The 15,336-nt window shown below is 40.6% G+C and overlaps 1 protein-coding gene across 3 annotated transcripts in view; it reads right to left on the reverse strand.

Annotated features, from left to right (window-relative positions):
- mcf2l2 (MCF.2 cell line derived transforming sequence-like 2) overlaps nt 1-15,336 on the reverse strand; it is a 133,306-nt gene that overhangs the window by 116,740 nt on the left and 1,230 nt on the right. Inside the window, exon 1 of one of the 3 annotated variants that reach the window (XM_047343239.1) lies at nt 2,064-2,465. The exons of 1 other annotated variant lie outside the window; for it this stretch is intronic. In XM_047343239.1, the coding sequence (XP_047199195.1) occupies nt 2,064-2,229 (166 nt within the window). In that variant the 5' untranslated portion in view covers nt 2,230-2,465. Of the gene's footprint in view, nt 1-2,063; nt 2,466-15,336 lie in introns of those variants that run through there. One more of the 3 variants, XM_035175691.2, reaches the window with a different exon arrangement.

The raw sequence follows: 15,336 nt of genomic DNA on the forward strand, positions 1-15,336 counted from the left end.
TGATATGGTGCATTTCTGTTGTAAAGGTGTGGTGAGGTGCTTTCCACTCATTGGGGTTCAATTTCAGCAAAACTTGGAGTGAACTTAAACTAAGCTAATGAAGTTTAATGAAACTAACAAAAACACTGTAGAACACATATAAACAGTGGTTCATAGTGAAGGTATGGTTAGATTTGGAAAAAAAAAATGATGAAATAACAGGTTTCTTTGGTTGTTTATACACAAATAATATAATGCTGAGCAGGTAGTTCCTTTAAAGTTCATCTGTGTATTGTCCTGATGTGTAACAGTAGTGTACAGAAGTAAAAAAAATGAGCAACAGTATTCACATTCCTTTTCAGGGGATAATGATACATTATTTAGGTGGGTGCACTTCCAGACACACGAAAGGATCACAACACACTTACTACTAGTTGTACAATGTGGAGTATGTGGCTTAGAGAGGCCTTGTGCTATTAACTTCAACACAAAACAAAACTGGTGCCCCATAGGCCTTGAATACTCAGACAGTATTGTTCGTGGTGAACCTGGTGAATTTGTCCATTAATGAAGTAAGTCTGCACAACCTGTTATACTTTACATCTGAGAGGTTACTGAGTTGCTCGGTGAGTTTAATAACACTGCTGAGGCAGAATAACAAAAGCAAACAAGCTCCGGACCAAAACAGGCTGGGGTCAGACACCCAGGGAGCCCGGACAGCTCCACTGCCTGAGCCGGAGGGTGCACAACCCGGCCACAGCTCCACCAAGCCCGGGGCAGACACCCAGGGAGCAATGCACAGCTCCACTGCCCAAGCCTGAGCGCACAGTGTCCAATGACACTGTTTGTGTGTGTGTGTGTGTGTGTGTGTGTGTGTGTGTGTGTGTGTGTGTGTGTGTGTGTGTGTGTGTGTGTGTGTGTGTGTGTGTGTGTGTGTGTGTGTGTGCAACTGCTTATAAACATAATTTTGGCTCGGGACAAACATGATCACTATGAGCGGTTTCTCCTGTATGAAGGCGGCACAAAATCCGACAGAGGCAGGTGCCTCACAATTCTCTATGCAGGAAAATCCCTGTTACAGAGTCTGTTTTGTTTATTCGTTTTTCTTCTTTTTAATACTAACCTCTACTTTCAATTAATTATCAAGCAGTGAAGTTAAATATCCATTACAGTCACCTGGATGGAAGACTATCCATCAAAACTATGAAGAAATGGCCACTTCAACAAAATGCCTGTGTTTATAATCATCAGGTCAAAGTTTGAAATCACCGGACCAATGCTCCGGTTTATGAAAAAACTACATTCCCATCAGCCTCAGATGCACTTTGTGTTTAGTGCTTGTTAACGAAAGCGAACATATAAACACACTTCACTAATATGGTAAACATTCTTCACATTAAACCTGCAAAACATCAGCTTGTTAGCATTACCATTGTGAGCATGGTAGCATGCCGACATTAGCATCAGTATCACAGAGCTGCGCTAGCAAGTTGTAGTCTCACTGTAACATGGCTGACACCAAGTTCCTTCAAGTCCAAGTTAACTCTCACTTTGTGACTCACAGCTTAATGGAGTTAACAGCGCAGCACAGAGACAATAGACAGAAGCTTGGAGAGCCACTGTTGATGAGCTAAAGATTAGTGCTAACTTGGCTGCTACTGTTTCAGTAGTCAGCCGTTAACCAACAAATTGAACTGAAATATTATCAAACCTCAATATGGCTTCATGTATAAAACATTTGACTACTGTTTTGTTGTTACTATTGCTGACTAAAGAGAGAAGTCAACATGTACACTGCTTCTCAAGCACAGTGTGACAACTAATACATTCATCAAATCTTATCATTATTTTCAACCATAAATCTTTGCACCATGTAAGGTCAATGCCTCTTCAGACACGGGGCCCAACTACAAGAAAGGCCCCTGTAAAAGACCTAATTATGGCGACACTGTTCAAGGACATTTGTGATGCTCCTGCAAAGCTAGACCTTAAACTAAAGGCTAACTAGAACTAAACTAAAAACTAGACTCTGGTGACTAAAAACAATACACAAATAGCCATGAGGCAGGAACAGACAGACGTACTTTGTAGTATAGCTGACTCTGTCTCCTTACACACTCCCAGGAAGTGATAGTAAGACTCCATCTCTTCCAGAGAGATCCGCATGGTGGAATAGGCTCGGCCGTATTTACCACAGTGTGGACACCTAGACGGGAGGGTCTGGTATCGCAGCCTGTCTACAGCGTCCATCTCCAGTCATACATCCACCACTCAGTGTGCATGTTCCTCTCTACTGCATCTATCCATGAAGCCCGACCACCAACTCTGCAGCAGAGACAATATTCCCTGGATGCTTCTGCTGTCACTTACACACGCTGACACAGACACACACACAAGCACAGTTTCTTTGCCCTCAAGCAATCCCACTGCAGCTCTTCTTGCATGTGTGTCCGATAGAGCCTCCAAGGTGCCTCTCAGCTGCTTCTCTCTGTCTGTGTGTCATAATCTCTGCATTAGGAAGTAAAGCCTATTACAGAACATTTGCATGCGCCTGTACCTGTGTGTGTGTGTGTGTGTGTGTGTGTGTGTGTGTGTGTGTGTGTGTGTGTGTGTGTGTGTGTGTGTGTGTGTGTGTGTGTGTGTGTGTGTGTGTGTGTGTGTGTGTGTGTTTGTGCGCATGTCTATCTATAGTTATGAGGGCCAAAGTTGACATTTTGACATTGTGAGGACATTTTGACATTGAGAGGACATTTTGACATTGTGAGGACATTCTGGCTGGTCCTCACTAATTGGCTGTTTGAGGGTTGAGACGTGGTTTTAAAGATAGTGTTAGAATGAGGTTAGGGTTAGGCATTTAGTTGTGATGGTTCAGGTTAGGGCAAGGGGCTAGGGAATGCATTATGTCAATGAGTGTCTTCACAACTAGAGATGTGTGTGTGTGTGTGTGTGTGTGTGTGTGTGTGTGTGTGTGTGTGTGTGTGTGTGTGTGTGTGTGTGTGTGTGTGTGTGTGTGTGAAAGCAGAAGCATCCACGGTACATTGTCTCTGCTGCTATAAACCGATCAGCCACAATTGTAAAAACAATAAAAAAATCAAGTTACCTGTCAAAATGTTGGGACTGATGTGTTTACTTTTTTATGCATCACATAACATATATGACACGAAATGTAGTGGTGGCAGCCTGTACCACAATATTATTGTCAACACAGCTGAAGTGCACAAACTCTGCATCAAAGGCAATAATTAATTTAAGACACAAAAAAACAATGAGACCAAATACAGATGCCATCATTTCAGTCCATGTCCTGGGTCATACAGTTTATAGTGAGTTATGACTGCTGGCATATAGAAGACCAGAAACTGTTTTGAACTTTTCCTTTGGACCAATGGACCTCCGGAAGGGCCCCTGATTATCACTGAGCTCCACTGGCATACTAAAAGTTATCAATGAACATACTCAAGTTACTGCACTCCCACCTTTGGACTCCGAGTCCACCTCACTTAAAAACAGATCCTAACACACACTCTCATGGCGGCAGGTTGTTGAATGGTTCCCATCAGTACCAAGATGGTACCAACAAGCAGGCATTCCATATACTGTCTCAACTTGTTCCAGGTCTTAGCCTAGGTACAGAGGGTGTACTAACCCACACACACCAGTAACACTGTAAATTACTGAAATCAAATGTTCATCACTTACACATCACCGATCCCATGTTGCTGCTGTCCTTGCTCTGAAGCAAATCCACACAGAAGGAAGGGGCCGAGCCGTGCAGCTAAATCAGCATCCAGTCGGACATCCACAGCAGCATAACAAATAACACGCAGACGCACACTCACACACACACAGGTCCAGTGGTACCACAGCCCAGTCCTGAGGGCTGTCAGCTCTCCCCAATACTTCTCCCCTTCTCTTTAGTGTGTGAGAGAGCAGGAGAGACAGAGAGGGAGCGAGAGAGACAGGGGCATGTGAACGTGTGAGAGTGCGGGTGTGAGTGTGTGTTTTTGTCAGAGCAGGGGTCTGAGCCTCCTGGCAGCCTTGTGACCAGCTGAGCGGCTCAGTTCTTACCAGGGTTTTAGACAATTATTCTCAACAATACTCTCTTCAGGCAGCGGGGCCCTCCCTTCCCCTCTGCATCCTTCCCCTCTATATTTTCATGTGTCCCGTTCCACTTTGTCCACACTGGTCATGTTGTGGAAGCAGCACAACAGTAGCAGCTGAAGTCAGTGTGTACACAGGATGCATCCGCTTACAGTGTTGCTGTAAATATGGTAAATATGCTTTGAGATGCTGGTTGATGAGTAAAACTGTGACATAGCCTGTAAAGCAATCAGCTATACTGATTCAAATAAAATGAAAAAAACACTGCAGCAGCACCTGTTTTCATGCACACTTTCGATTTATAAATAAAAAACAACACTGGAAATCTAATCTTTCCTTAAAGTAATACGTGAAACAAAAAGTAATGATGGCATAGGTCCCACTTATTTTTCTGATAGTTTTCCAGATTTTTTAAGAACTGCACATGGCACCCTGATACGAAAGTTGCTCACTAGGTGTACGGGCTAAAAAAAGTATCCATGGGCTTCCTCACATTTCCACGTTTTTAAATGGAACAGAATAATATGGCTCGAAAACCAGAGCTCCTCCTTGGGGCTGCTATTTTCCATTGTGTGAGGTTTCACTGCTGCTCTTTTAATTACATTAGTGTTCCCTCTTCCTCTGCAGTGATGGAGAATAGGGGCCACCAACTGTTTGTCTTGATGCCCATGTACATAAAATTGGCCAACCAGTGTAGATGCTGTGTTCATGAGCATTCCTGTCTTGTTAACCTGCATATTCCTAAGGAAAGTTCAACGTACACTAAGTTTTCTTCATCACAGACATAAAGACTTTTTTTTGGCAGAGAGTAGCATGATTTGTTTCTTATGTCAGTTCCTTCAAAACACACATTTCCTTGAGGAATCTAGTTGTTATCTGTTCTACTGTTTTGTGTGTTTCTCCACACCATCAGGTGGTTTGAATGATCAAATCCCCATTTTAATCTGCATGTCACTAACCAATCAGATAAATGTCAGCCAGAGACATCTGAAACTACAGATCCCGAGCTACATGGCACAGCTTTCTTCCTTGAGGTTGATGTCAGCTTCTAGCGTCTCCTGTCTCCCAGTAACACCTCTCGTAAACTAACCCCCGCCTCTTTCTCTTCCTTCCACCTCTTCCTCCTCCTCCTCCAAAGCCTCTCTGAAAGGCTCAACGCTCCTGAAGCACACATATACGTCAGAGGTCTGCTTGTTGAAAATAGAACTTTCTTCAATAAATCACCAGTCACCGTGGCTTGTTGTTTCAGAGCTGTTGTGAATTTAGTGTATATGTGTAGCCAAAGTGGAAAGGATGCAGCCTTGCAGGGCAAACACACACTCACACTTACACAGGTAATAAGATGTTCTTTATCAGATCCTCCCGAAGTTGCTCTCGCTCATTAATGCTCTTACTGTCGTACATGTAGAGGCAGTTGAGAGGAAATATGTTCAGCCCTGCTACTTAAATTACAACAAAATTCCTGTCTACACAGAAAATAGCAGGAACCTCACATAATGCACACCCACGGCACCCAAAAGCAAAACTGTGGTTTTGGTTGCTCAATCAATAAGTCTAGACACAGCGATTGTTCAGTCAGTGTGTATACTGTGTTTTGAGTCATTGCACTGACCACTGATTTTTATCACATTACATCTCCTCATTGCTGGCTGTCTTGACTCTAAGTTAAACTGATTGTCCATGGATAGCAGCAGAGTCGCTCGTAGAGGAGCGGAGGATGTGGAAGACAGAGAATTGACCAGTATCCTGGACACCTCTTCCAGATACACGGCTGATGTTTCATTACTTTCTTAACACATAACATTGCCATGTTGAAAGCCAGTAATATGCCTTTTGTTTTTTAAGGTTAGTTATGAAGTCATAATAATAATATGCACTTTAGCCCCCAATAAGCCAAACAGCATTGTACATTTCCGCATTAATTGTTTTGTTTTCTCAATTTAAAAATAAAACGTAACCTCTTGTCTCGAATAGTAACGTTCTTAGGAGGAATGTGCACAGATACATTCTCTTCCTTGCATCCCTCCACGCTGCAGTGTTTCTTCAGTGTAGTTTGTTGTGGTTAGCCTGTGGTAGCTAACAAGCTGCTAGCTCAGCAACATGTCTGCTTGGTGTCACGTACGGTGTGGAGGGGTGGTGGTGGGGGAAGTGACAGGGAGCGGGGGTGGTGGGTTCAGAGGCTGGACTGGTACCGGCTGGGTGGGGCTGAGAGACGAGTGCGATCCCGAATGACATCATACGGGGGAGGAAGTACGAAACGAGATTATTCCTTAGAATGGACTCCGTGAAAAAGTCTGCGGAGTGACTGTTTTCATACTTTGAGGGTCCCTACTGATCCCCTTCAAGTCATCACGGATAGTAAATGCCCAGAAAATGTATTTGACACAATATGGGCCCTTTAATCTTAAGCATTGTAGTTGCATTTTAGTCAAGTATTTCCAATAATAAATCCAAAACCTTTCAATCATTCTCTTTTGCTTCACTGATGCAAATGAGCTTGTCTACCATGCTTTAACTTGAGGAACCTGCTTAACAAGCCAGGACAAGAACAATGTTCACTTGATAAGCTCATTCCTCTGCAGTAGATCAAACTGTGAACAGTCCACAGATTTTAGAACAACAGCTCTGAGGAAGTGATTCACAGTGGTCAGTCACACACAGCTCACAAGCATGCACACAAACAGCACATGAGCCAAACAGCACAAGGTCAGTAGGTTTCAAGTTGACAACAGTGGGGAAAAAACAGTAACGTTCTGTGTTTATATACTTCTTTTCTAATCTTGACGATCACTCAAAGCTCTTTACAGTACAGTTTATGCCATTCACAAACACATTCAATCAGTGCATCTATGTGCAGCACTTTCTCTATGAGAAGGGGCAATTTTGGGGTTCAGTATCTTGCCCAAGTACGCTTAAGTATACGGAATAGGGAAAACTACGGTGGCCCTGAGAGCTCAACGCACAGCAACTTAAGAAAACACATGCAAGTGGACAAAACACAAGCAAAGTAAGAAAACATCTTCATCAATTTCACAACACAAAACAACACATTACAGAAATGCGGGAAAAAAACGGAAGTGTTTCCAGAGGACAGCTAAAAGTGATGGACACTGCTGCCACAGGAGACACAAAAAAATTAAGTTTATTATTTATAAAAATAAACCAATTTCTGTATTTGCTGCGCATTTCTGTATTTGCAGTGCGTTTCTGTAATGTGTTGTGTTGTGTTGTGAAATTGATGAAGGTGTTTTCTTACTTTGCTTGTGTTTTGTCCACTTGCATGTGTTTTCTTAAGTTGCAGTGCGTTGAGCTCACAGGGCCACCGTAGAAAACAGTTGGTGATTCTATATCCCAGTCTCCCCATTCCGCATAACGAAGTTTATGAACCCCAGATTGTCCTTGACAGCTGTGTATGAATGATTTGTGGTTAAAAGTGCTGCACATTGATGAACTGTATGAATGTATGTTTGAATGTGTGACTGGCAAAAACTGTACTGTAAGGGGCTTTGAGTGGTCATCAAGACTATAGTATATATAAATACAGACCGTTTACAAACACACACACCCATAAGAAATTAGATTGAAAAAAGTATGCTGTCCTCGTCATGCAAATTTGATTATTACATTTGATAATTCAAATCACATAATCTAACTCATTAGATTATGTAAAGAAAATCAATCAAATCTCAAGTGCATCCATGATGTCCTACCATGCTTTATGATACTAGATCTTAGACTACTCTGGTATCTTTAGTACAAGGAAATTGCACACTGAGAGCTGTATGAGTGAAAGATTGTGGAAAAAAAAGATGCTTCAAATAAACGACTATGTATGTATCCATCAAGATACATAATGTGGACTTTGTTGCTTTTCATAGTGCATAGTGCATCACCTGACCTTCTCCATTGCTCCTGTCATAACTACTACATCCACTAGAGGTTAACTAACAACAAGGCATACTGCTGCGTGTTTGATATGGACTCTTCTTCGTCAGTCAGGCAGTTTTCGTCAACACTAGAACCAGCTTCCATGAATTTCAGCGAATTAAGTCTTAGCAAGGCTCCACAACATTGCTGGTTCAAAAGTTTGAACCATAAGTCTGTTGCTATGGGAGGAGCTACCGCAAGAGATTCTCTGCCATTTTGTGGAAAACATGAAAAAGCGGTTACGGTAGAGAGATGCCTTCTGAAACCTTCAAATGAAAGATGCAATGACTTAAAATTCATAAAAAGCAAGTAAAGCAGTTGTGTTCTCTGAGCCCTGATTTCTTTGCGACAGAAATTACAGTCTTTCCACTACATGATTCTTGTTCATTTGAGTTCTACTGGCAGTTGGCAAACAAAAAATTGCATTAAGCGCCACCAACTGGTATGTGTGTATCTATGTAAAGTTTGTTTATCAACGTTATCGAAATACAGTTCTCATACTACCAGTTCAAGCTATTTCTGAACCGGCCCGACCCTGGTGTAAAAGAGGTATTAGTCGATCATCTGCTCACTTCACTTTGACTCAATCTTTGCAGTGAGAAAATTATTCCAAACTGTCAAAGTGCTCTTGTGGCCGACTGGATCAATTCTGCTGTTCAACTGTGTTGTTGTGAACATGGCTGGTCAGCTGGCCTCTGTCCAGCTGACAGAAAGAAAGACAAAGGATATGGTGACCCCCCCCCTATATCTGAGACAGGAAAAGGAAGCCGAGAGAATGCAGTACTGACGTCATGACAACAAAGGTTGGGGGCTGGTGGGTGGGGTCTCTGGGTAATACAACAAACCCAGAGCAGCTATCAGAGGGTAGTGCTTGGAATTGCAGTAATTGTTAATGGTGAGAAATTCTTTTAAAGATCCAGACCTCCTTGTGTTTTTTCCTTCCCTTGTCCAAGCCCAATTATATAGTCATCCAGTTCGGAGAGCTGCCATGATGATGTAGCTCACTGTATTGTGGAAGACACAGTGTTTGTGTACTGGCTGGTCCTCACATTCTGACCCACTTTTAATGGGCTGTTTGGGTTAGAATCAGGTTTAGGTTAGGATTAGGGTAAGAGTTAGGGTTAGACATTTAGTTTTGATAGTTAGGGTTAAGGGATAGGGAATGCATTATGCCAAAGAGTGTCCTCACTAAGATAGATGTACGCGTGTGTGTGTGTGTGTGTGTGTGTGTGTGTGTGTGTGTGTGTGTGTGTGTGTGTGTGTGTGTGTGTGTGTGTGTGTGTGTGTGTGTGTGTGTTTAGTCGATGTAAAACTGTCTTGGAAAAGCATATTCACGTTCTCGCACACGATACCACAGAAAATAAGTATGGCCGATCAAATGTATTCTCTGAAATTAATTATCCACTAGTTTGGTGCTGGTGTTAAAGCCTCAGATACTCAACATGACGTCATGACTTCACTGGAGAAGCATGAAATGTGCAGGAGAATAGAAACCTTTTGAATAAAACGAAACCATCTGTCCCAGCTGCGACCTCTGACCTTCCCACTTCTGTGTTCAGGGAAGTTATTCGTTATTTGTGTACATGCGTACAATATAACTAACAACACATGGACTGATTTTCAGCAAACCTGATGAATTACTTGGGAGGTTATCTCGAGTTGTTGAAATTTCTGAGCTGATTGGTCAAAGGTCAGAGCCAACAGAAATATGGTCTGATTCCCACATGTGCAGTGCAGGGTATGCATCACTCCTCTGGTGAGTTTCATTTCAACCATCACTGCACAGGTCCGTATGGCTTTCTCGTATAAATGTATTTAATACTCAAAGGTTATGTTAAATCAGTTGTAATATTGTTAGAAGATTGTTTTTACTTTGAAATGGGTCCCCCTCCCTGTGTCATGCTTTGGTACATTCACCCAGGAATCAGTTTGCATTTGGAGCAGAGAGAGACAGTTGGTCTGACAAGAGGATGTAAACTGATTCAGTCCAGTTTCATGTTGTATAATTACAGTGAAAACCATCTAAAGAGAGCTGCTTTGTTGCAGCGTTTTTTTTGGTGTGTGTCCTGAACTCACTACGTGTCTCTTTTTTTTTAACTCCTTCCTAAACAAATGCACATGCTGTCTGGACTGAGGTTTTTACAACAGGTGACAGTGGAAACTCTTCTGAATTTTTCCAAGTGCCAAAATCAACGAAAATGAGAAATTCCTTATATGACCTTTAAGTGTAATGGGAAGATACAGTAAGTAAAATTTAGCACTCCAATTGAAATGTTGACTGAATTATTCTATGATTTAACAACAAATAACACAGTTTCCTTTTTTTTGACAAATTACTGAAAAAAACTTAAAAAGCTAACTTTTTACAGTAATTGGTCAAAGAGACACTGCTGTATGACCACTATAGATCAGAAAGGACACATACTACTAAGTAACAGCTATTCCGATAAGTTTAAAATGTAAAAAGAGAATTATGTGAATGATTGGACAGATTCCTCATGGATATAAAATGGGTTGTACTAGCCCTATTAGCTCACCCTATAATACAAAGAAGCAGGTACAACTTCACTACATATAAATCACAGACTAAGATAAATATATTGGGTACAATAAACCAGCTGCACCTTGTCAGTGATTCTCTGTAACATCAAAGATGCCAAGAAGGCATCTGCCGTTATCAAGACAGGACAACACTGCGGTTCTGTCCTGCCAACCAAAACATCCACACACATGTGGAAAACATGTTAAGTACTTGTTGTGTTTAGAGGGAACATATTGTATTGCCATTACCCAAATGTTTACGTGCCTTCAGGCTCTTTTATCATCCTTCCCCTTTATATCCTCCTCTCTCTCTTTCGCACAGATGTTAAATTATCTTCTCCCATGAATTTTTCCTGCAGTTAATTACAAAGCAAAGTACTCAACCATTCTAGTGAAAGACAAAGTGTCCCCTGCAAGATTCTGCTCTGGTGATGACATCCACACTTACTTGTGGCTGTCATGCTAATCCTCTTTCCTCCTTTGCCAACAGATGACGGAAACACTGCACAGCTGCTGTTCTGGATCTCTACTTTGTGGTAATTGCCGATGCCACCGGGGTCTCCCCACAGCAGCCAGAGATAAACCATTCGCTTTCAGCATTCTTTATTCTCACTTAATCAGTAATAAACATAAAGTCAGAACTAAATCAGGTATTTCAGCTCAGTCTCTCAGGGTCTCTCACCAAGTGTGTTCCTCTGATGTCTCTCTCCCCTGTGTGGCAGCTCTGTCCTTGTATGTATAGTATTTCCTTCAGCCCACTAGACTGTCAGCAACACACCAAATTGCATTGTGTTACTCCACATACATAGGAGGCAAGTGCTCTTCAAGACTCCTTACAATGGATATCTTCATATTTTATTTTCTCATACTATGACAGAAAAATCCTTTAAATTAGTTTGACCTTAAACATTTTAATGAGAATATGTAAGGGATAAAAACTTAACAAAATAGCATAAATGCCATTACGGAATTAATGCATCAAATGGACCATATATCTTTTTTTATTGATGTTGAACTGTTGGTTTGAGCTATCGGGTAAATTTGAAAGGGATTTTAAATTTTATGGGGATTTTGTCTGATTTCAGTGTAATTGTGCAGGTTATTGGTCACCTAAAGGTGGAAAAAGTTCTGACATGATTTATGATGATCTCTTTTTTTTACATAGAAACAACCTGGCATTTTAATAGGGGTGTGTAGACTGTTCTGATCTTTATATTTTTATATATCTTTTAGATTTATACATGTATATGTATATATTAGATCTAATAATATAATTATTTCATAGCTTAATTGTTGACCACAATGTTATTATAACCAATGATGAAATCATAACCATTGGAACCAAACTGTATCAAAGAAGACTTATCATTTGAACTGTTCTTGGACATGGTCAAAAATGGGTATAAAGTTAAGTCTATAGCCCAGAAATTTGGTTCTGAGAGAGACAGATATGATGTCAGTATAAATCACTAGTCTGCTGTGCAATATAAAGCTTTCTACAGATTAATTTAGAGATATTAACTTCCTTCACCCTGATTTGCTCAGAGCAAAAACATTGAGCATCATCCCTCCCTGCAGCCTGACCTTTCCCTCACAGGTCCCACTGACACACCCTCCTCTAATAAACTACCAGTTTAGGAGCAGCTCACAGAGCGGGGGCAGGGGATTCAGTTCAAGATAGAGAGCTTCAAATTGTGTCTGAGAAGCGAGCTCCTATCTGCAGGCCTCAGTATTACTCACCCTAACTGCATGCTTCAGTGGGACTTGAGTAGCCATTTTAGATCGGGAACCCATAAAGCAGCAGACGCAACCATGAATTATGCATGAAGGGAACACAGGCCTGATGGGAAATTACACGTCCTGGTGCTGTTGTGACATCATTGGCCACCAATAGAAGATTTTGCTGTGAGTCATGTTATTAAGTAGTCTATGAGCAGTATAGGTGTAGATGTGTGTAAGATTATGTGATCATAACAATGCCAAAGGAAGAGCAGGTTTTCTGTAATATATGCATGTATGTTTATAATAGGAATAATAAGTTCTAAAGGAGATTTTACCATAACTTAGAATACTCTTAAGCCAATATTCCCCCAGTAGCAAATTAATTAGGCAAAATATTTATATTTTCACATTATATTTAACTTTTCTGCAATAATTCCCTAATGCCTGCAGTCTCATTGGACAATCTACATTTCTAAATATCATTAACAAATATGAGTGGAGAGTTGTGGGACTGTTTGTGAGTACTCAGATTGTGAATGTGCACACAAGTTTGTAACATATACCATTTTATGAATATGAAGCTTGATGTGCATATTAATATCTGAATGTAATCAATTTGTACATGTACATTAATCAGAAAATATGTTTAATTTGTAAACACCCTGATAACAGACTTATGACTATGTACACTGTACATGATGTACATCATGTACAGTGTACATAGTCATGTACTTACTACATGTCATGTACTTACTACTAATCTACTATATATATTATATGGACACATATAGTGAAGTATATAAACTACATACTAAAGTTGGAGTATGGTCCCAATATTATGGATTATAGTGGATTTACTTTATTTCAGACTTTAGACTTTTTCTCATTTCACAGCACTTAACTGTTATAGTGCTGGGAAATGCACTTTCTTTTTAAGAATGACACTCTAAGTATGGAAATCAAAGTTAGCCTAGCTTAGTAGAAGCACTTAGGCAGCCTGGCTGAAAATCATTTTCTAGTAGTGCCTCTAAAGCTGGTGAATTAAACTGTTACCTCTCCCTCTCTTTAGACCTCTCACAAACAGGAAGGTAAAAATAAACTATTGTAATTTTTAGAAGAGTAACGTAGTACAGACTATTTCTCAACAAATTTAAAATTGAAAGTGAGCATATTAAATACAAACCATGACCTCACTTCAGCTCAGAAAGAAAGCGACTGGGCATATTTCCAACTGTTAAAAATCAATTTATTCTAACCATGATTTAAATGAACTACTACTGTCATGTGACAGTCATTCAACACAGTCATCTAACACACAGCAAGGAGGCTCTGTCTAATCTACGTGACACTAATGACAAACTAACGTTACAATCAGACAACAGGTCGTCTACAAAAGGACTAGACAGAGAAATTAGAGATGAGAAGACATGCTGAATATGAATTCTATTATAACTACTCCTCTTAGTTTGTTTCATTTACATTCTGTAAATAAGCAAGTATATGGTTACCTTTAATATAAGGCTTGTATATACTGTATGTAGTCTTCCAATATAACAATATTGCCACTACAAGAAGCTGTGCTGATGTCCTACAAACAGCTGTGTGGTTCAACAGGAGCGAGTGAGCTCTCTGCTGGTCAATGAACAGCACTGATCTTCCCAAGTCATTTGCATATAACCGCAGTGGTTAACAACCTGGTAACCTCACCTCTCTAATTCACGCAACTCTGCGCTGATCCAGAGAACTTTATCTTAAATGATCATTTCCAAAGAGAAACAAATATCTGGCAGGCAAAAAGTCATTGATTCTCAGGTGTGAATATTTAATTTAGTGTATATGTCATAATAAAACCTATTACGCCGACAGTGTGTGTAAGATAAGTTTATTCCAAACTTAAAGTTACTTTATATATGTGAACAATGAATAAGAAAACAATAGTAGGAGTGATGTGGAGGAAACTAATCAGCACATTGGCATCTGTCATTTTTGTCTATTCTGGAACATTTGAACCAGAACAGTTTGAAAATAACAAGAAGACCAGCTACTGGACGGTGTGGTGAGTTTTGATTGTTTATATCTAACATGGATTAAAAGTCCATATCAATAGTTCCATGGTTCCTCCAAACAATATGTTTCACTGCATATATTGCTCACAGTATGAAACAGTTTTAAGCCACTTTTCCTGATCATATCACATACTCTTCTGAGCCTGACTCCTAAAATGTTCACATAAAATGAAACTGCAACAGCATATGTGTTTAAAATGTAGGAAACCAATAAATCAATTCAGGCTCTCATGCTTAGCAAAAGCTAGCACAGTTTCCATGGTGACGGACCCCAACCCCCACCACCCACCACCAGATAGCTGCAATGCAATACAGGAAGTGCAGTGATGGAGGATGCTGTGCGACAGTCTCCAGCGTGGCACATTAACCTACTTCCCCACAATAACCCGGACACAGAACCGGAGGAGGAAGACGAGCAGGACGAGGAGGAGGAAGAAGAGAAAAGATGGAGGGAGGAGGGGAAAATGAGTAGAAGAGAGGGAAGGAAAGAGAGATGATGGGGAGGCAGAGAGAAAGGGCAGAAGGGACGGAAAAGGATAGATGGCAGGGAATGAGGAATGGTGGCGATGCAAGGTGTGTGGAAAGGAGGGTAAAGGGAAAAGATGGCTAAAGAGGACAAAAAGGGTAGAGAGACAGGACAGGATGAAGGATAAAATTGAAGTATAGTGAATATACTTCTCCAATTAACCCTGACCTTGTACATGTTATTGGTGAAAAAAGAATGCAATCTGGATCTGACTGGATCTCCAGTCATCCTGCAGAATAACTCCTACTCATAATTACTTTAATAAGCCTTGATCACACTAAAGCAACCGTGTGTATAGGATCAGTGCTGTAATTTAATTCTTGTAAATCTTTCAATATCAAACACAGAGAATCAGATACTGCAGTCAGAAAACATCCACTCAAAGCTAATCAATAACTTCTATATGCTGTCAAATAGAGAACCACCATGATAAATACATGCAGTGAAATGTTGATGATCAGATAAAAAGACAAA

Source organism: Hippoglossus stenolepis, chromosome 14 (genome assembly GCF_022539355.2).
Source record: "Hippoglossus stenolepis isolate QCI-W04-F060 chromosome 14, HSTE1.2, whole genome shotgun sequence".
In the NCBI taxonomy this organism is placed as follows: domain Eukaryota; kingdom Metazoa; phylum Chordata; class Actinopteri; order Pleuronectiformes; family Pleuronectidae; genus Hippoglossus; species Hippoglossus stenolepis.